Raw genomic sequence first — 23898 nt, 5'->3', positions numbered from 1 at the left:
TCGTATTATATATATATATATAAAAAAATAAAAAAAGTTAGTCCATGTATACATATGTTTAAGGTGGAATAACATTTTAACAGGATTTTCTGGCTGCACCGTGCTGTAGTTCGAGTCTATAAGTATTGGGCATTTTGGAATTCAATGGCGGGAAAATCATGACATAAAGTTAAAAAATAGCAAGAATTACTCTGAGACCAGGACATGTGGCTTTTATGGACTCTGGCTTCCATTAGCCCAAAGTTTACCTGCTAAACGTCTGTTTAACAGCAGCGTCGCTGACTTCAAGCAGGAACGTATAATGGGACAAGTCTCTTGACCTCTTCATCACTTAACGTCTCCAACGAACAAAAAAAGTGTTTGGCGAGCCGGCAACTTATATTAATATAATGTGTTTAATTAGTTATTTACGGCCGCACAGTTTGAGATTAATGTATCCCAGGAGAAGAAAATTAGACCGTGACTTGGGGTCTCCGGAAAACATGTGATTTGTGATACAGTATTGTGCGTCCTATAAATATTCATAGACGGGTAGTAAAAATAAATAAATTATCATATAAACTGCAGTTTCCTCGACTCCAATGGAAAAGAAAACAAAAGAAGTAAATGTTCTGCATCTATAATAATGTTTAAACAAACTCCTGGTAATGGACTGCTCGGGGCTGGAGGTGGCACGCGGTCCTTACCGGGCGTCATTTAGTAAAAGTCTGAGGATTATAATAAAATAAAAAAGTTAATTGGCCATTTAGGCCTCAGTTTGTGTTCCAGTTTAGCGGGTGATAGTAATTTATTAACAGTCAATTTAAAGCTACGGATAAAAAGTTCAAAAGTTTGCAGAGAATCAATATCACTGCTGTTTTTAATTGGGGCAATCTGGATGTAACGGCGTTAAAGGGACAGTAAACCGAGAAACGTTAGTCTACAGGACTTACTGCAATCTCCTGAAGTAAACAGCCTTGCAAATATCTGGCAGAAAAAAAGGGGTTCATCTTCTCATGGACTTCTTTATCTTTGCTAGTAGAGTGAATGTGGGTGTGGCTTAAAAAGGGGTGGGGTTTTAGAGTCCCTGACACATACAGTAGCCCCCCCCCCCCCATAAACAATAGTGCCAGGAGAGTGTAGTGGTAATATCTGTGGTGGCCTTGGATATACCATCACTTTCTGATCGGTGTGGGTCCTAGAGGTTCCTGAGAACAAAGGGGCTGCAGGCCTGCAGCATAGCCCCATTCAAGTCAATAGGGCCGTGAATAGGGACCTGCTGCAATTTTATGCACAGCCGGTGGCCAGGAGCTGCCACTGTGCAGGGAAAGAGTTTGAAGGGTATGGCAGGGGGTCCCGGCAGTCGGACACCCACAGATCAGAAAGCGATGGCGTATCCTAGCAATATGCCATCACTTTCAATAACCTTTGAGGGTATGTTCACATGGGTTGGATAGGCCGCGAAAAACTCACCCGGATACCGCAGTGTTTGATTTGATTTTTTCTGCAGTTTAATTTGGCATGCTGCAGATTAAAAAATCTGCACCGCATGTCAAATTCTACACAGAAATATTTCCCAGTACGTGGTTGCGTTTTGTTAAATCTCATCCACTTTAGTGCTACTGCAATACGCTGCCGATTCACCGCTTGCAAATCCGGTCGGAAAAAATGCATTCATTTCAATGGGAGGCGGACGCTTTGTTTTCCCGCCACCCATTGAACTTCTCCATGTTCCTGAAACAAACAGTCTTGTAGAAATCCTACAGAGAACACAGGGGTTAAAATTCCCTGCTGATCTGTACCATTTTTGGCTGGGGAAAGGCATGTCTGGTGGTGTTTAGCCAAGGGGAGGAGATTAACAATCTTTTTGTCCTACTGCAGACAGGGCAGTGGAGGAGGCTCCTGCTGCAGCCAGTTGTCTTACAACCAGACACAGGACAGTGAGGAGGAGGAGGGGAACATGGTTGAGTCCCTGGGACACAGAGAAGATTTCTGCTATATTTCTCAGTTTTAATTGTGACATGAGACACATGGGATCAAAGGAACTGAGGAAATGAAGGGATGAATTAAAGTGATTTATTTTTTTTGTGCATTATATGTTTAGTATTTCTATAAATGAATAACTGCTGGCTGCTGCCACTAGGGGGAGCTCATTGTATACAGATTTACATTTTTCACTGAAGCCAATTGTAGCTGTATAAAACACATTTGCGCTCACCTTCCCCTTAGTGATGTCACTTTGAGACTTTAGCAAGCTTTCTTTTCTTTCAATCTGCAGGATCTTGTGTGAGTAGGTGCAAATCGGTTAGTGTGAAAATTAAAGGGGAACCCCACCTAAATACATTTCTAATCACAAATCTACAAGCAGTGCCAAATTCAGGGAACTCAATGGGGCAGAATTGCACCCGGTCTCAAAAACGGCCAATCAAAAGCCTGGAACATAGCTATACCCCTCCCCTCTGTAAGTCTTTTCAGCCAGTTAGCTTAGCAGGGAGTAGTCACATGACACACTTTCCTAGAATCGTGACTACTTAGAAACAGAAGGAGGTGGGGGGGGAGGGTCTCACTTCTATTGGCCACCTGATTTGCATTTCTTGGGTGCTCTTTTGTGGGTGCAATTACAGCCACCAGTTCTGCTTGGATCGGGAATTGTGCAGATTCACTAATCTAACGGAAACCTGTCCGGTGATAGAGTCCCTTTAAATAAATTTAAGGGATTTTCAATGAATATCAAGGAAAACATTCATGTTATATACCTGTTACACGTGGTATTTCTTAACATTGAGGGGCACAATCCTATATACTAAATACAAGTGCGACCGTTCTTTACCGTCATAATTAATACGTAACATGTTCGTCCCGTAGATAATATTACATTGCAGTACTGCGCTCAATTTCCACCTGTCAATCAAAGGCAGAAAAATTGCTCCACCTGTACCTGTGCATGTGTCAGGGGGTCATGAACTGCTCTCACCATCGGATTATGTCACTTCCACGTGTGTTGAATTTATGAGGCAATAAGAAGCCGGTCTTCAGCGGAGGAGTCGACACGCTGTGTCAGCGGTGGCGGAAAATTAAAGTACAAGGGTCTATTCACTGCGGATCCCATCCCGGCCACTCGTGTCGTCCTTCAGCTCTGCTCAGTGTATGGATGGGACCACGTGATTAGGGCCGTCCTTCGGACCCTGACTGTTCCAGGCCGCGCACTTGCCACCCCCACCATCACTTCATCACTCCGTTCACTTACCGCTCCTGTTGCGTCCTCTTCAACTTCGGCCCGCAAATAAATCTGAAAAAAATTCTGCAGCACAATCCGCATGTACAGTAAAACACGTGGATTTTAATGTGGAAATGCCGCATAATTTGCATCAAAATCCACAATGGAGTTTTTCCATCCCGTGTGGCCGTACCCTAAGGATATGTTCACACAGGGTGGATAAAACGGTACACAGCATATCCGCCCTGTGCGCCACAGGGAAATCCGGCCGAAAAACCGTACCAAATTGTGGCGCAGTTTTTCGGACGGAATGTTCACTGCGGAAATCCTGCACTGAATCAAAAAAATGGGATACTTACCATGGCAACGCGTCCTTCCGACGTCCTGATGTTCCGCAGCTCTGGGATGCCATTTTATTCTGTGACCGCTGCAGCCTGTGATTGGCTGAAGCGGTCACTTGGGATGAAACGTCATCCCAGGAGGCCGGCCTGGACGAAGAAACGCAGGCTTCTGGGCAAGTATAAGATTTTTTTTCTGAGCTGCGTTTTTCTGCGGCAGGTTTGCTGCTTTTTTGCCGCAAAAAAATGCAACATCTGCTATTCGTTGAGGATTTTACCTCCCTATTGAATTCAACGGGGAAAAACCGCAACAAATAAGCAGCGTTTACACAAATACAATTGACATGCTGCGGATTAAAAAACCGCACCGCAGGTCAATTTCTGATCATTTTTTCCCGCTCATTATTTACGCAGCGTGTGGAATTACCCTAAGGTTTGGGAAGAAAGGGTTGGACTGCCCTTCAGACGGACATGACGTAAATCCACCATAAGCACCTAGGGATCACACACAACCCTGGGCCGCACTGGGGGGGACGATCAAGGGTTATACAGCGACTTATGCCCACCGGGGGATACAATATCAGTAAGGTGAGATGACACTGCCACGAAGTGGAGGCTGCAGACCATTGCAGTAATGTCGGGGACAACCAAAAAGAACAAGCGGGTCACCACTTTTGTGCAGGGTGGAGTAATGGCGGAGTTAAAAAATAATAGTCCTACTCCTGTAAATACACCCAACTGAGTAATTACTTCAATTATAAATTTGTACCCGTCCAAATGTGCTGGTTCTCTCCATAATACAAACCAGGCCCTAATGATATCACAGAGGTACGACACATCTTGAAGCATTTTCACCATGTGGAACATTTTATAGGCAAGAAGCAAAAAAAAAAAATCCCAGTCAAATCACCAAAATATCTCAAATTAAATGTCAGAGCGATCATGAGATGAACACAACTGCTGCTCGGGTGGGGGGCGGTTGCATGGGACGCACCTTTGTGGAGGTCACTTGAAACGTTCCACGTTGAGGTAGGCTGTAAATCAGCGTCGACTGTCAGTTCAGTTCCTGTGCGGGACAAAACAAGACATATTTAATATAGATCAATTTATGGGCTGCCACTAAGTCTGAATATATGAGGCCGCCAAATTCTCCAGGTGAAATCATTCGAACGCTATTGAGTTACTGGGAACTAATGAGATCTAACTAATTCCAGAGATACCATCGCGAGAGCTACAATACGTATGTATGGAGTGAAAGGGTCGTATATAGGGGGCACTATAAGTGAATATCTACTAATACAGTATATATATATCTATATATATATACACATATACATACATACATACATACACACACTGTATATAGGGTTGTATATGTCCGGACACATCCTTTAACATTAGACCCCAATAACAGCCACATACTCTAGTTAGCGAACGCCGATCGACGAGAAATCATTGATCGGCGGTCGTTCTCTCCTGTCACACAGAGCTATGGATAGGGATGAGCGGTCGTTACTTCGATCACTTGTCCCCATACATTATTATCATGTCGGCATCGCGTCTCCCTGTTTACACACCAAGATGTGCTGCCGACAACCATAATATATCTCTTTTTTAAAACTATACGATCAGCAGATGATCGAGCGTTTGCTCGTTCATCTGCTGATCGCTGCCCTTTTTACACAGGGCAATTACGGCAACAAGCTTTATACGAACGCTCGCCTGCACGATAATCGGCCAGTGTAAAACCCCCTATAGCCTTTGAGATTACGGCTGCCAGGACAATCATCTGATCACTGCGGCTTCAGCTCCCAGAAAACGGCTGATTATGGGGAAGCCTAGTCTGACCAGACATTTTCCCTGCAGCGGCCACTGCAGGGGACATGTGGTATTACAACGCAGGCCATTCAGACAAATGGCCGTCCTACATGGATGGCTCAACTCCATCAGAGTGGGAGCCAATCTTACAGTGTGGCTCTCCATTCTGGATTATAGAAGGAATCCCGAGTGGGGGACCCCTTCAGTTACGTCAATATGCCACAATAGGGACAACGGACTGTGGTTGTCTTCATGATACAACCCCTTTAACGATCTCCTATAATATTGATTCTGTTATTCCATTACGCTTTTTTTCTACCCCCCCCCCCCCTTATAATATTATTTTTAGGTAACTTTTTTCAAAATTAAATTAACAGCCCACAAGACTCCTCCTCATTTCCTCCCACCAACCCCAAGATTTGCAACATGCCATATTACAGAGGTAGAAGCATGGGTGGGGTCAAATCGGCCCGACAAATTTTTTATTATTTACGATGGAAAACTGGTGTCAATTATAGCTAGTTGGCGTTGATTTCACTCTGTGGGGCGTAGCGAGGAAGTGGACCATGCCGGGCCCTGTACCTTGCCCCTCCCCAATCGGACTACCCCCCAAACCTCCCCTTTGGACAATAGAAGAATATATTTTATACTTGGTTTGTCGGAACGACTGTATTACCATCTGTCTGAAAAGGAATTGTGATGAGAGCAGTTGTCCCTTCCCTTCCCCCACTCCTCTTGGCCGCTTATACAGAATGCATTACTTCTCGGAGGGGGGGGGGACATGGAGCACAGGAGAAAGCCCCTTCTAGGGTAGAGAGAAGATTTAATCTATGCTCCTGATCCCTGGGACATGACAACTTGTAAATTGTGTTTTCTTTAAAGTGGAACCCCAACAGTACATAACCTAGAAGTAAAGTATGTTATAGGCTGTAAAGTCTTATACATGAATGGTCACCCCTCCTCCGAAGATGTAGAATCCAGTCCCGTCCTTCTCGGGATTGTTAGTGTCCCAGAAACGAAACCCACCCCAATCATATATTAATGGAAGTTATTCACCGGAATCCCCCTTTAAACAGGATTGATACAATATTTTACATGTCAAACAGGATGGAACGACGTTACCTAAACATGAATACTATACAAATAACCAAATGTTATTCTCGTGCCCCCTGGAAAAATAAAAGCACAGCGTTTCCCTTCTCGTCCCAACTTCCACGCCGCATATTTTCTGTATGAGCGGAGACAATGTCCCCTATTGACGTTCCTCCATCCCGATCTTATCTTCCTGCCGGCTTCATCTCTACATGAGGTTATATTTTGATCTGAGCCTCCATTGTGTGGAGTTTTATGATAAGATATAAATTAAGAAAATATATAAGACCACCCTGGAGATGATGACAGATGTTCCAGGGGCCTCGCTCAAGCACCTTAAATGTGACCGAGAGGGAACATTTGTATCATACGAAAAAACTGTGCCGTCTATTGCGGCATCTACGGTCAATACAACAAGGACAAAGATAATCGGGGGGGGGGGGGGGGGGGCTCTATAGTCTATAGTATATATAGATTATCCCCTCTCCCACCTTTTCCTCCTCTTGGTTATATGCATTTTGGGAAAGTTGAGTTAAGGGGGTTTTACACTGGGCGATTATCAGTCAGACAAGCGTTGATAGAACGCACATTGCTGATAATTGCGCTGTGTAAACGGGAACGATCAGCAGATGATCGAGCAAACGCCCAATCATCTGCTGATCGTATCGTTTTAAAAAGTAAAATATTATCAATGTCGGCAGCAGATCTTGGTGTGTAAACAGGGAGACGCGCTGCCGACATGATAATAATGTATGGGGACGAGCGATCGGCGTAACAACCGCTCGTCCCCATCCATAGCTCCGTGTGACAGGAGCAAACGAGCGCCGATCAACCATGTCTTGTTGATCGGCGCTCGCAGCATCGGAGGGTGTAAAAGGGCCCTAACAGTCAATGTTGGCTACATATGTTGCACTAAATTCCACACTCCTGCAGATTCTTTGCTAATCAATCACCTGGCATCCTACAACTGGGAGTTGTAGTTTCGGCCACAGGTTCAGACCACAGCCTTGCATCAACACATGAGGATCAAAAGGGCATTTGCCCCCTAAAAAAAATAAAAACGAAATCTCGATAAACTTTTCGCCATTGAGTCGTTTCTTCGTTAGATCTGTTTCTGTGGAAAGCTGCGTGACAACTAGTATGGCGCGATACTGTGCACTGGGCGATAGTGGATCCCCGACTCAGGGCCCCCCCCTCTATTAACTACCCACCCCTCCCAGTCCAGCCTGCACCTGCTTCCCAATAATGTCCTGTGAAGAATTATTTTTCCCCAATTATCCTGACGATAAATATTTGACTGACTGTCAGCGTTAAGTGCCTGCATTGCCCTCGGACACATCAACGACTCCATACACTTCCGGAACGACTGCAGAAACGCTTATTATTTTCAGCCGCGTCTGGCGTGACACAAGATTTCCATACAAGGCCTATATTGTCCGGCGTGAGAGGGACAGCAGACCATCTGGACAGTGCCGGGGATTGTTTATCCAAGTGTCAGCGAGTGTGGGCGGTGAGGGGGGCAGGAAAAAGTCAGATCTTCATCTGCCACCGGGGTGCGGAGGGTCATTCTGTCGGTTCTGCAGCCTCATATCTGGAGTGAGAACTGTCAGAAATCTGATTGTACTGGGGGCAAATCTTCCTGTTAATGGGAAACCGTATACCTTAATGGGTATTTCCAGAATCAACAATTATCACTTTTCCACAGGATAGGCGGTAATGGTCTGAACGCTGGGACCCCCACCAATCGCATGAACGGGGGTCCTGAACAACCAGATGGTCCTCACTGCACCTCTACACAGAGGAGGAGCCTGAATGGAGCGGCGGTCGAGCTGTCGCTCCAATCAATGTCTATGAAAATGAAGGAAAGAGCCGAGCGCTGTACACGACTGTTAGGGTATGTTCACACGGCTTATTTACGGACGTAATTCGGGCCTTTTACGCCTCGATTTACGTCCGAAAATGCGCCTTGATAGCGTTGGCAAACATCTGCCCATTCATTAGAATGGGTCTTAAGATGTTCTGTGCACACGGTCATTTTTTTTTACGCCCCGCTGTCAAAGGGCGGGGCGTAAAAAAGACGCCCGCGTCAAAGAAGTGCCTGTCACTTCTTCAGACGTAAATGGAGCCGTTTTCCATTGACTCCATGGAAAACCAGCTCCATTTAACATCCGTAATGGACGCAGCAAAAAGCGCCTCAATATGCCATTACGGCTGAAATTACGGTGCTGTTTTCTCCTGAAAACAGCCCCGTCATTTCAGCCGTTACGGACGCTGCCGTGTGAACATACCCTTTCTGTCATTCCCATAGACTTTGAATGGGAGTGGCGCCGAGCATGCACGACCGCTGCTTCATTTAACGTCTTGCTTACTGCGGTCCTGCAGTGGGGAGCAGCAGGGAAATCGAGAGCCCTATTCTGGTGATCGGAGGGGGTCGCCAGCGATCAAACGATCATCACCTATACTGTGGAAAGGTAATATATTTAGATTCTGGGAATACCCCTTTAACTATGGGTGTAACAATTGTGGGCGCAGAAGTAGCAATCACATTCGGGCCCTGGTGCCTAAAGGCCCATTTGCCACATAGGAAGACTGATTAAGCCTGACGTCAAGCCTAACAGATTGAGCCTGAAGTCACGCCTCCGGGCGGAAGCCAACAAATGCCAAGCTGTCATTTTACCAAGATGGAAGAGTGTCACTACATGAACTAGCAGAGGAGCCCATTTTGATTTTTGCTTTGGGTCCTCCCTGCGCCACTGATCTTCTCCTCAAATACACATCATTACCTACGTACAATCGTCATGGCTGCCCCTTATAGGGCTGTCCGGTCTTATGTAAATAAAGTTGAATCACTTAAAAAAAAAAAAAAAAAAAAAGATTACTTTTTAATATACTCTGTGTTTCAGTTCCTCACCGTATTCAAGATCCCTGCTTGCTTTAAGTGAGTATAAACACTTCTGTATCTTGAGGGTTTGTTACAATGTATCAACGTAGGGAAAAGCGATCAGCCTGGAGTCGAGGACAGGAGAGAGGTTGGTGCTGTTGCTGTGTATGGCACAACGAGGATTCTTTAGACTCATACACTGTAAGAAACCCATCAGAGCAGGACTCCAACAATGAATATTTGCATTCACTGTCAGGAAGCAGAGATATTAAACATGGTGACAAAAAAGAAAGCACAAAGTATATCAGAAAATTGCTACATTTTTGTAAAGGTTTAAGTTTGGAAGCTGCTACAGATACAAAAATAGTATGCGGTTGATTAGCAGAAAACATCTGTCCACAGCGAAGATAGCAATAAAAAAAATGGCAGAAAAAAACCCAGTAAATCTTTGTGTCAAATTTCTTTTAAGATAATAATAAAAAAAAATCTATTTAAAATTAGATTTAAAAAAAATGCAAAAAGAATGTAAAATATTAAAAAATTATAATTTTCCAAATCATGAAATTCCGCTGACACAATGTTACTATAGGATGTAAATCGGAGTCTTTTGAAAGTTTGCGTTCCTATCTGCACCGCATAGTAAAAGTGTGACCCCGCTGGAATGACTGGTGCTTAAAGGAACAGACTTCAGAAATGTGAGCTCAGCCATTTGTAACGCTCCCTGAGCTCTGCTTAGTCATACTCGATCCATCTGTCCTGCGCCGTGTAAACCGCATTAGAGGCAGGACTCGTGTATCATGAATGCTGGTTACAGAGCGCCAGCGCCTATAAATCACAGCTCATTACCAAAACTGCCTGCAGGACACATGGCGGCCACAAAATTCTCAAGAACTTCTGTCGCCAGAGCGACTTTGAAGTTTACGACTTTTTACAAAAATGTTAAAAAAGGGAGGAAATATTCAAAAATAAAGAAATATTAAGAAAACGGTGGTCCGTCAAGTCAGCCGTATTCTAATACATCATTTCCAATAAAAAAAATTATAATTTTCCTGCTGTTTCATTGCAATCCTTGCGCCCCCCCCCAAAAAAAACGCGCCTAAAATGTAAAATTGTCCATATAAACTGTAATGCTTTGCAGAAACTGATGACCAGCTGTCGTTTTGCTTACATATTTAAGCTATGACAAACTGACTGTATGTCAGTCTTCACTGTCGTTTTGGCATTCTATTCCTTTACCAGGATAAACAGTGATAAATGTCCCACCCACATAAAGAAGCAAATGCTGCAAAGTATCATGAGAGGACAGATAGAGCCCAAAATATCAATGGTTATAATATCACGGTGAGCCATACGGCGAAGGAAATCTATGGGGCATCCAGAAATAACTATTTTTGATTCTATAGGACATGATCCAAATCCTGCCGGCAAACTCATCTTGCATTCAGCTCCATGACTTCGGGCAGCCGAGACGATCAGTAGGAATTTACCTACATTTCAATACGCAGAGGGATTACACAATAGTCTCTGGATTTGTTTTGGCACTTTGGGAGGACCGCATGGCGCCATTTCTGCACGCGTAGTGATTCCTCAGTCCAGGATCGCTTTGATCGGGTATTATTGAATATTTAGAAAAATCCAATCCTGACCCAATTATGGATATAAAGGGGGGAAGGGGTGACAGAGCGGAGCCTGTAATAATAAAACCGTAGGAATGTAGAATAAAGAAAAATATATATCATTACCCAGAATTCTTTAGTGACAAAAACTATTATACGGTGTCGCATGCAGAGAATTTCGCTTTAAATATGTCACATGACGCATGCGAACCAATAATTGCACCCAAATAGTGGGGTATTTTAAGTCTCTCCCCTGGTTTGACTGGTAAGGCCCCCAAACCATCTAGAAACACCCACTTTTTAAAATAATAAGCCTGGACCCTGCCCTTTTGTTGTCAGGTTCACTGGACAGGCCACCCAAAATCAGGACAGTTGGCCACGTGGCGTTACTGTATCGTCTAATGTCTCTTAGGCCTCATGCACACGACCGTGCCGTATTTTCGGTCAGTAAATACTGCACGGACGGGCCGCAGAGCGTCACCCGCATTTGCGGACCGTGCTCTCAGTTATAAGTATAGGAGCACGGTCCGTAAATGCAAAAATAGGACATGTCATATTTTGCGGGTCATTTCTACAGTAAATATACGGGAGGGGATCCGTGGCCGATAGAAATTAATTGGTCAGTATCCATAATTGAGGAGAAAAAATATGGACCAAGGGAAACCAGTGGGGGAGGACAGAGGAGAACTTTGTATAATTAGTACATAAGGCCCTGTTCACATTACGTTTTCTGGCCTACGATTCACATATCCGTCCAAAAAAGCTGCTACATAAAGGTCAATGGTGTCTAACGAATCAAAGGACTTCATTCAAATACTGAATTAGCTTCCAAAATGGCCGCCATCGTCCCTCAATATCAAGTTCACACTAATGGCCGCTTCGCCTTTGTTTAGGACAGGAACCAAAGCAACTTACAAGCCGCACAAGATATCGACAGACTTAATGGATTGTCTTGAGACCGATCATATGGCAGAAGATCGCTCGGGTTTCATTATAAAGAGATTTCCCATCAGACCTTCAAGCGTCAATGTTTTCCTAGGAGGAAAGAAGCAGTAAAGCCGCGCAGATATTAACAGGTTTGTTGTGTGTTAAAAGCGTGAAGTAAATCCTATATTGTCAAAACACTGAAGCGGATGAAGTGAAATCCTCCATAGCTGGAGGCGAGAGCTGAAAACATTTCAAGTGCGTTGAAAGGTACTTTACACCTTGTGTTAATGATTTACTGAAGCGATTAATGTGAACGGCGGCGAATTCTCTCAGACTGAAATAATGCAAATGATTTGCAACAAATGTCGGCGTAGACACGGACAAAGAATAGGTTCATATATATGTATGTATATATATATATATATATATATATATATATATATATATATTATAAGTACCTGAAGCATACATTTAAAGGGAATGTTCACGTTACAGGATGTAACTCAGTATCAGTACAGGATAAGTATTATACTCCAGAGCTGCACTCACTATTCTGCTGGTGGAGTCACTGTGTACATACATTATATTACTTATCCTGTACTGATCCTGAGTTACATCCTGTATTATACTCCAGAGCTGCACTCACTATTCTGCTGGTGGAGTCACTGTGTACATACATTACATTACTTATCCTGTACTGATCCGGAGTTACATTCTGTATTATACTCCAGAGCTGCGCTCGCTATTCTGCTGGGGGAGTCACTGTGTACATGCATTACATTACTTATCCTATACTGATCCTGAGTTACATCCTGTATTATACTCCAGAGCTGCACTCACTATTCTGCTGGTGGAGTCACGGTGTACATACATTACATTACTTATCCTGTACTGATCCTGGTTTGCATCCTGTATTATACTCCAGAGCTGCACTCACTAATCTGCTGGTGGAGTCACTGTGTACATACATTACTTACCCTGTACTGATCCTGAGTTACATCCCATATTATACTCCAGAGCTGCACTCACTATTCTGCTGGTGGAGTCACTGTGTACATACATTACATTACTTATCCTGTACTGATCCTGAGTTACATCCCATATTATACTCCAGAGCTGCACTCACTATTCTGCTGGTGGAGTCACTGTGTACATACATTACTTACCCTGTACTGATCCTGAGTTACATCCTGTATTGTACTCCAGAGCTGCACTCACTATTCTGCTGGTGGAGTCCCTGTGTACATACATTACATTACTTATCCTGTACTGATCCTGAGTTACATCCTGTATTATACTCCAGAGCTGCACTCACTATTCTGCTGGCAGAGTCACTGTGTACATACATTACATTACTTATGCTGTACTGATCCGGAGTTACATCCTGTATTATACCCCAGAGCTGCACTCTCTATTCTGCTGGCAGAGTCACTGTGTACATACATTACATTACTTATCCTGTACTGATCCTGAGTTACATCCTGTATTATACTCCAGAGCTGCACTCACTATTCTGCTGGTGGAGTCACTGTGTACATACATTACATTACTTATCTTGTACTGATCCTGAGTTACATTCTGTATTATACTCCAGAGCTGCACTCACTATTCTGTTGGTGGAGTCACTGTGTACATACATTACATTACTTATCCTGTACTGATCCTGAGTTATATCCTGTATTATACTCCAGAGCTGCACTCACTATTCTGCTGGTGGAGTCACTGTGTACATACATTACATTACTTATCCTGTACTGATCCTGAGTTACATCCTGTATTATACTCCAGAGCTGCACTCACTATTCTGCTGGTGGAGTCACTGTGTACATATATTACATTACTTATCCTGTACTGATCCTGAGTTACATCCTGTATTATACCCCAGATCTGCACTCACTATTCTGCTGGTGGAGTCACTGTGTACATACATTACTTATCCTTTACTGATCCTGAGTTACATCCTGTATTATACTCCAGAGCTGCACTCAGTATTCTGCTGGTGGAGTCACTGTGTACATACATTACATTACTTATCCTGTACTGATCCTGAGTTATATCCTGTATTATACTCCAGAGCTGCACTCACTATTCTGCTGGTGGAGTCAATGTGTACATACATTACAGAATCTTTAACAATTTGACAGAAGACAACTTTTTAGGGACTTACATTATTTACTGACATTTTTTTTAATTCTTTCTTTACGGCGTTAGCTCCCAATTGTTGCAATACTACAACTCCTAGCATGCCTTGACAGCTGGAGGTTGGGGACCCCTGTGTTAGTCGGCAGCACTCTTTAAAGTCCTTTTTGGAAGCTTTCCTTTAAATAAGCTTCCCATATTCCGAATTTCTCTGACTTTAGCTTAAAATGTATATGTCTGCCAAAGGTCTGGTAACAGGAGACGCTCAGTAACAACACCGCCTTTGTGATGCTCAGAGACAGCAGATGTGATCCTGCAGGTTAAAGAGGAATAGAAATACCGCACAGACTCTACACCAGATGCCATGAGCCCAACACATGACGTGAGGGTAGATAGATATATATATATATATATCACAGAACAACATATACTGAGAAATAATATGGAGAAGTCATCTAGAAATGCAATAAGATTCCTTAAAGGGGTTGTCTCAACTACAACCCCTCTCCATATGCCCTATTAGGGAATATGCCCGTCATAGATGGGGTCCCAAACACGTGGACCTGGGGCATCAATGCATTACTTGGACGGCCATACAAATCAGTGGTCGGCATGTAGTGTTACATTTATCTAGATGTTGCTTCCCCCGCCGATAACAACTGATTCACAGGTAGACATAGACAGAGTGCTGATCGCTAGGGTTACAAATGCCAGATCCGAGGTGATCAGTTGATCGCTGCACCAGATACTTTTTTTTTTTTTAATTCTGAAATGCCGGACTAAATGTCGGATTATTGGATGGTCATAGAAAAGCAAGAAATTCCCTGAAAGGTTAAAGAAATTCCATGGAAATCAAATATATCGCCAAATTGTACTGAATTTTTTCAGTCTTAACCAATAAAAATTAATTAGATGGATTACCCGTTTTTCTGGACTAAGAAATACTAGATTAAATTAAGTTTACCATATATATTTCTGCAATTTTTTTTTATAGTACAACCAAAGAGTCATTAGACTGTAATACATATACCTAGGAATAGGCCCAAGCTATATGGCAACACATCTGTCCCCTCTGAGGGTGCGGCGTCCGAACACAAAAACATTACTCGGTGACTTGGCCACACAGAACCCACCAATCTAATCTGTATAGAAATGTCATTATTGGCTCCTTAAACCACGGGTTTAGCTGTAAGGGGTGACAGGTAACAGTCGCCGGTATTATAAATGGCACATGGTAGGTGGGGGGCCGTGTCACAGATTTCGCACCGGGACTGTGCCTCTACATTAGACAGGGAGAGTGATATTTCAAGAAATATTTTGTAAAATTTGTGATGGATACTTTTCAAAAATGTAAGTCATAGACTAGTGATGTCACTTGTGTCACATGACTCATTGGGAAATTATCCCATCATGGAATATGTGGCTTTCGATGACGATACAACGCTATCGTATATAGGACTAATGGTGAACATTAAAAGGATTATAGTAGAAACATATTTGCCCACCTTCATGGAAACATTCTTCTACAAGAGGACGTCTAATACTATAGAATATGAGAATTAAAACAGGAGGTAGCAATCGTTAAAGGCAAATTACTATCAGGACAGAAACATTCCCGATTTGCTATGCCCAAATTAATGGTCTTGTCCCGGGGCTTTTACTTATCAGAGATCTAGCTTCAGTGACCTAAAGCCTCCATGGTGGCAGCCATATTGCCTTCAGCTTATAGTGTAATTATGCTTTTCATAGTTCAAGTCTACATAAAAAGTTAAGTGACTGTTTGAGTTATTTTCACAGCTACTTCAAAATTCTATTGGTTGCCCCCGGCAACAGACAACAGTTTAGCTCCTACTGCTGTCAGACAAGTGACCTAATAACAGAACTCTAACTGTGTAACGGTCATCTGCTCCCACAATGCACTGCTCTCGGGTAACAATACACCAGCAAAATTCTACTTTAGATGTGAGCGGAGAAGAAAACATTGTGTAACTCATAATCAGTACAAGATGAGTAAAGAAAAGGATTTTAGGATGTTCAAAGGCAATGAATGAAGATCGGTTGTCTTGGCGTAGCAACAGTCAGGTGACCCGGGAGACGTCTCAGATCCTAATATTTAGCTTTACATTGATAGCAGGAGCTTTATATGGGCAGTAACATGAGTCTTGGCAGGGATTGACAGAGGCTAATTCCTTTTATCACAAGGGGCTCGCTGAGGCCGCAACATAATGGAAACCCTGTCCCAGAGAAGAGTTGTTCCAAAACGGATTCAAGTAAGACAAGCAAGTGGGAGAAGTACTGTCTATGCTGAATGGACGACATGTGTGAGGATGACCACTAACCTAATTCAGATGGAAAAATTAAACACAAACATATGGACGGGTAATTGCCCCTAAATACGCAGGTTTTGGGAGTCATTATTTGTTCATTTTTTTAAATACGATACGGCAGATTAGACAAAAAGTGAAAATAACTAATTCGTTTTGACATCAGTTTTGATCCGAAGATCCAGGTATTTTGGTTTAAAAAAAAAATTTAAAAAAATATTAGCGGGTCTTAGGTCACATGACAGCATATTACAGGGTTTAAATGTCTTAACCTAAATGTGGTTCAAATACATTTCACAATTTTTATGTAAATTTACAAAAAAATTCTTTATTTAGTCCGGTGGTTTTCAGGACTAAAAAAAGTTTCTAAAAAGTGGGTCAAATACATTCTGGATTTTTTATGTAAATTTACAAAATGTTCTATATTAAAGTCTCGACTAATAAAAAGTTTATACAAATGAGCATAACCTTCGGCCAGCACAATGACTTTGAAGCACGGTTTATATGTTCTTCCCATGTTTCGACTGGTTTCCCCCCCACACTTCAAAAACATAAAGGTAAATTGACCCCAGTGTGTCTGAGATAGGGATTAGATTGTGAAACCCTTTTAGGACAGGGATGGATGCGAATGGTGACAATCTCTGTACGGCAGCGAGAGGCAGCAGAATGAACAGATTTTAAGTATTTGGTATTTTTTATTTTTACATGCTTTACATTTTGCACAATTCTCTACATACAATCAACAATCTCCTTTATATGATTTGCGACCTTAAATGGCCCGGGTTAATAAATAACGAGTAAATCTTATTTCTGTCCCGCCCTATTAGATCATTTTAGTAAATCTATCATGAGAGTGACTCCCTGTGATCTGCAATGAACTTAAGTTTTAGGGCTAAGCTCATTAGGGAATGTTAATAACCTAAAAGAAAAGTCATGCGAAGTGATATCAAAAACATAAAATATTCCTGGGAAAAATTACAGAATCCACATACAACCGTATCGCCTAAACCCCTGCTGAAAGCCAAGGAAGCCTTCAGGAGATAGCGGCAGTCGCAGATATTTGACGTAGTCGGGAGGGGGGGGGGGGGGATTGTAACAAATGACCTGATATCTCCATCCCTGTGATCGTCCCTGGACAATACACCAAGCGGAGGAGATAATATATCTGTACTGGGTACATTGTGTATGTTCACTTGCTGCTTTATCTGAAACGTTTGTTGTTGGAGTGACGGGTAACAAGTTACAGAGCCCAACACGGCGTTTACAACAATGTCCTGGCTGCTAGCCTAAAATGTAACCACCAGATATAGAACAGGGACAAACCCAAAATAGAACGTGATCCAATATGAAAAGGAATTTTGTAATATGAGTCATAGTCATTAACATTAGAAAATCGAATTATTATTTCTTTGAGTAACAAAAAAAAAAAAAAAAACATTTTCCCAAATAATATTGAAGTTGTTGCTTTTCTTTCAAGGCTATCAGAATTTGCAACTAACAAAAATCCCTTAAAAAAAATAATCATGGTCGCCCCTTTTCAGCAAATATAGAGGAAAATACAATAAAAAATATAACATTCAATAAAATTAAGAAAAAAAAATTCCCACACAATTAAATTAGCCATAAAGGTTTTTCACTTTGCACTCGAACTAAGAGGTCAAGCCCTAATATACCATGGGCCACCCTTTCGACATCTAAAGATGATGCACAGCAGCAGGCTGTCGGTTCGGACAATAACACATTATCAAAGACTTTTTCAGTACAATACTGTTTTGCCCGAGCTCAGGCAGCAGTGTGAGCGCAGGGAGTGCTGCCGTAATCAGCAGCAGCTTCTCCCAGCACAGTAAAAAAAAAAATATATCAGTTTTAACATTTTGGCCATTTGCTTAGTAAAGATGACAAATATTTTCCTGTAATTTTTGCAAAAACAGAAAATTGCGGCAAAATTGGGACAAGAAAAAGTTGTTAAAAATAAAAAGTAACTTAGTGTACCCTATCTTCTCCTCTTCACCCCCCTTTTATGTGCTCTGTCCCTACAATTTTTTACTTAACTCCTCTGTCCGCATCTCCTTGTTTTCTGCCTTCCTTGAGTTTAAACTCCCTGCTATTCCATCCAATAAAATGCAAAAGGGGTAAAAAAATAAAAATTAAAAATAAAAAAATTAAAAAGGTATACCAGAATGCGGCCAGGGCATGCATTCCCGCGCTGTGGAGACAATCCAGTGCGCCGTCGCTCAGCTTGTGGTTTGGTAAGATACAGGAGATCATGAGGATGGAGGATCTCACGGCATCCATGAGGCACCCACGCCAAGTTCCTTAAGACTTGGTATCAATGGGTCAGGTTCCAATCTTCACTGGAGTTCAGGAACATCGTGGCCTCTTGAATCTGTCTGATTGCCTGGCGGACAATGCTGGTGCTCTTCCCTTCCTTTCCTCTCTCTGTCATTCCCTCTCTCTTCCTTTTCTTTCTCTCTTCTCTTCTTAGGATATGTTTATCCGTGGGCCTTAGTGCATGTCTGCAGGTCCAGGATGCATGGGGTGTGCGCCATTTATTGTTTAAACATATTTCTGATTGTATACCAAACCAAGGGCAGAAGGATATACAATTTTTTTAGTCTTTAGGGCCAAAATCAGCGACATCATTAAGGGGTTAATCTACACTAAAGGGACCAGAATTATGTGTGAACTATATTTACAGGAGACATAAATTAAACGCCTACAGTAAAAAGGGGGACACTTTGGGAATAATTTTAGTGTGACTGTTAGGGAGTTAATATTATACTATGTTGATTATTGTAATAATTTGCAGCAAATTAAAAATTCATTATGGCTGCCCACATCAGAAAGATTAGAGACGGTAAAATTGGTGACCTCGCTATATAAAATGTATTTACCGCGTCCCCGTCCACAATTACCTATGAGCTGCTCCAAATATGGGGTTTTAATTTGAAGGTCGTTTCCACTTAAATTTGTTACAAACCCTGAAAATCGATACTTTGATAATTACAATTACAGGTAAATGTATCGTCGGCAATTTGTTACCATAGAACAAAGACCGCCACCTTGCCTCACTTACTGCTGAGAGATATGGAGAATGGCGGCGAGGACGTGAAATGATCACCGTCTATTGTAAAATGAATTACGTGATGGCGAGCGCCCATGCCAAGTTAACATTTCAGTTAATAAGTTGGAGCCCTACACGTATTTTTCGAGCAGGAATTCCCGGGTACTGATCTTCTCGGCATTAAATTTCCATAAAATGTTTTCATTCCAAGACCACAAGTAATAATCTGTCTGAAGAGGCCTGGAAGGATTATGAGATTTATACTTTCTTATTCATGAAGGAACTGATGACAATGTCTTTGTCTTCAGAGGCTGAAAAATGAAGACACGTTAAGTTGTGAACGGCTTTCGTAATTATACGAACAAGTCCGGGTGTCTAAAACGGTAATAAAATCTGAGTGTCAACAAGACCAGTGGAAAATAATCCTCCAGAAAATAGAAAAAGTCACAGGTTTCTATGGTTAAAAACCACAAAATAAATAATGTGACCCCCAATTCCGGCCCCATGCACACGACCATAGATATCGTCCGTAATTACAGACCCATTGATTTCTATATTTACGGGAATTTGTCCGTGACGTAGGAACCTTCCGTAAAATATAGGACGTGACTTATTCTTTTATTTTACAGACCGTGCTCCCATACTTTATAATGGGAACATGGCCAGCAAATGCAGACAGCTGTACGCAGTGTAGCGTCCATGGCCGCTGGCCGTCAGGTTTACTCACCTCCCGACGCCCGCAGCCATGGATCTGTGAGCGCTGGTCACCATCTCCTTCCTAGGAGACGCCAGCGCTCACTTCCACTCCGTTCAGCTATGTCCCATAGGGTGCGCGCGCACGCTCGTGCCCGGCCTTAAAGGGCCAGCGCGCGCAAATAGGAAGAAGTCATCATCATCAACTGCCACGATTTCCTGGTCTATAAGAAGGCCCCTGGCCTTCTAATTCTTGCCAGAGCATTGTTAGTTTTCCCAGTCTGTCTTGCAAATGGTCCCTTAGTGTTTCCCGTTCCTGCTGTGACCCGTGCCTTGTTCCCCGTTCCGGTTTCCCGTGCTGTTCCTTAGTATCAAGTCGTGCCACGTCCTGTGTCATCTGCCACGTCCGGAGGAATCCGCCACGTCCGGTGTCATCTGCCACGTCCGGAGGAATCCGCCACATCCTGTGTCATCTGCCACGTCCGGAGGAATCCGCCACATCCTGTGTCATCTGCCACGTCCGGAGGGATCCACCACGTTCTGTGTCATCTGCCACGTCCGGAGGAATCCGCCACGTCTGGCGCAAGTTGCGGTTCCTATGTCATCCGCCACGTTTGGCGCTATCTGCTGCATTCATCTCCATCTGTGCCAGAGCTTCGGCCACCGTCTGGACTATCCAGGTACCCTTGTGCGGGACATTGTATTTCTGGGGTTTCCTGTTGTTTGGCCAGCTGCCTCCCCGCTACGGCGATACAACCTAGTGGGTCCACTACCCGCTCCGTGACACGCGGCTGGCTGTGACCGTAATCATGGGCCGTGTATACGGGCACGGTCGTGTGCATGGGACCTTAATGTATGAGAATAAAGGAAGTCAACCTGGGTAAACTCAAATACCTCACCACTATTATTTTTACAGATTTGGGGCATGTAGTAAGGAGATATTGCCCAATTATGAGAAACTGTCCTGTATAGTACCGTGAGATTTTCTAGTTTGCTCAAATATTTCCATCTAATGGGGATGGTGTTTGTTGGTTGGAGGGGCCAAAGATAGGCAGATGTCTTATAACCACCATCGAGAAGTCTAGGGTCGCCCTTCGGGATTGTGCCTCTTACTTAGATAGTCCAACTTCCCCACCAAAAACCATTGGTGTCTGGGATATATTTGCCTTTTTATACTTTTTATTTTTAGAAAACCCAACCCTTCTTCGCGAACTGAGAATTTAAATGGTCCTGCAGTCAGAAGGCCTGGTCAGAACTGACAGATCCTCTATACTACACCACACAGGAGAGCTGACAGCTCCTCTATACTACACCACACAGGAGAGCTGACAGCTCCTCTATACTACACCACACAGGAGAGCTGACAGCTCCTCTATACTACACCACACAGGAGAGCTGACAGATCCTCTATACTACACCACACAGGAGAGCTGAAAGATCCTCTATACTACACCACACAGGAGAGCTGACAGATCCTCTATACTACACAACACAGGTGAACGGACAGCTCCTCTATACTACACCACACAGGAGAACGGACAGCTCCTCTATACTACACCACACAGGAGAACTGACAGCTCCTCTATACTACATCACACAGGAGAGCTGACAGATCCTCTATACTACACCACACAGGAGAGCTGACAGCTCCTCTATACTACACCACACAGGAGAGCTGACAGATCCTCTATACTACACCACACCACACAGGAGAGCTGACAGCTCCTCTATACTACACCACACAGGAGAGCTGACAGCTCCTCTATACTACACCACACAGGAGAACTGACAGCTCCTCTATACTACACCACACAGGAGAGCTGACAGATCCTCTATACTACACCACACAGGAGAGCTGACAGCTCCTCTATACTACACCACACAGGAGAGCTGACAGATCCACTATACTACACCACACAGGAGAACTGACAGCTCCTCTATACTACACCACACAGGAGAGCTGACATCTCCTCTATACTACACCACACAGGAGAGCTGACAGCTCCTCTATACTACAGCACACAGGAGAGTTGACAGCACCTCTATACTACACCCCACAGGAGAGCTGACAGATCCTCTATACTACACCACACAGGAGAACTGACAGCTCCTCTATACTACACCACACAGGAGAGCTGACAGCTCCTCTATACTACACCACACAGGAGAACTGACAGCACCGCTATACTACACCACACAGGAAAGCTGACAGCTCCTCTACACTACACCACACAGGAGAGCGGACAGCTCCTCTATACTACACCACACAGGAGAGCTGACAGATCCTCTATGCTACACCACACAGGAGAACTGACAGCTCCTCTATACTACACCACACAGGAGAACTGACAGCTCCTCTATACTACAGCACACAGGAGAGTTGACAGCACCTCTATACTACACCCCACAGGAGAGCTGACAGATCCTCTATACTACACCACACAGGAGAACTGACAGCTCCTCTATACTACACCCCACAGGAGAGCTGACAGATCCTCTATACTACACCACACAGAACTGACAGATCCTTTATACTACACCACACAGGAGAGATTCTCTATACTACACCACACAGGAGAGCTGACAGATCCTCTATACTACACCACACAGGAGAGCTGACAGATCCTCTATACTACACCACACAGGAGAACTGACAGATCCTCTATACTACACCACACAGGAGAGATCCTCTATACTACACCACACAGGAGAGCTGACAGCTCCTCTATACTACACCACACAGGAGAACTGACAGATCCTCTATACTACACCACACAGGAGAGATCCTCTATACTACACCACACAGGAGAACTGACAGATCCTCTATACTACACCACACAGGAGAGCTGACAGATCCTTTATACTACACCACACAGGAGAACTGACAGCTCCTCTATACTACACCACACAGGAGAGCTGACATCTCCTCTATACTACACCACACAGGAGAGCTGACAGCTCCTCTATACTACAGCACACAGGAGAGTTGACAGCACCTCTATACTACACCCCACAGGAGAGCTGACAGATCCTCTATACTACACCACACAGGAGAACTGACAGATCCTCTATACTACACCACACAGGAGAGATTCTCTATACTACACCACACAGGAGAGCTGACAGATCCTCTATACTACACCACACAGGAGAGCTGACAGATCCTCTATACTACACCACACAGGAGAACTGACAGATCCTCTATACTACACCACACAGGAGAGATCCTCTATACTACACCACACAGGAGAGCTGACAGCTCCTCTATACTACACCACACAGGAGAACTGACAGATCCTCTATACTACACCACACAGGAGAGATCCTCTATACTACACCACACAGGAGAACTGACAGATCCTCTATACTACACCACACAGGAGAGCTGACAGCTCCTCTATACTACACCACACAGGAGAGCTGACAGATCCTTTATACTACACCACACAGGAGAACTGACAGCTCCTCTATACTACACCACACAGGAGAGCTGACATCTCCTCTATACTACACCACACAGGAGTGCTGACAGCTCCTCTATACTATACCACACAGGAGAGCTGACAGATCCTCTATACTACATCACACAGGAGAGCCGACAGCTCCTCTATACTACACCACACAGGAGAACGGACAGCTCCTCTATACTACACCACACAGGAGAACTGACAGCTCCTCTATACTACACTACACAGGAGAACTGACAGCTCCTCTATACTAGACCACACAGGAGATCTGACAGATCCTCTATACTACACCACACAGGAGAGCTGACAGATCCTCTATACTACACCACACAGGAGAGCTGAC

General features: G+C 43.6%; 1 protein-coding gene and 1 long non-coding RNA gene across 3 annotated transcripts in view; one reads left to right on the top strand and one right to left on the bottom strand.

The window, feature by feature from the left end:
- ROR1 (receptor tyrosine kinase like orphan receptor 1) overlaps positions 1-23898 on the bottom strand; it is a 211800-nt gene that overhangs the window by 66016 nt on the left and 121886 nt on the right. For both annotated transcript variants that reach the window (XM_075832085.1, XM_075832086.1), the window contains exon 2: positions 4529-4600. In XM_075832085.1, coding sequence (XP_075688200.1) covers positions 4529-4600 — 72 coding nt within the window. The remainder of the gene's footprint in view (positions 1-4528; positions 4601-23898) is intronic.
- On the top strand, positions 15935-16407 carry LOC142657036 (uncharacterized). The gene is made up of 2 exons (XR_012849792.1): positions 15935-16089; positions 16210-16407. It is a non-coding gene; the product is annotated as an uncharacterized LOC142657036 (long non-coding RNA).

This window comes from Rhinoderma darwinii, chromosome 7 (assembly GCF_050947455.1).
Source record: "Rhinoderma darwinii isolate aRhiDar2 chromosome 7, aRhiDar2.hap1, whole genome shotgun sequence".
Taxonomy (NCBI): domain Eukaryota; kingdom Metazoa; phylum Chordata; class Amphibia; order Anura; family Rhinodermatidae; genus Rhinoderma; species Rhinoderma darwinii.
This window is presented reverse-complemented; position numbering and strand designations above follow the sequence as displayed.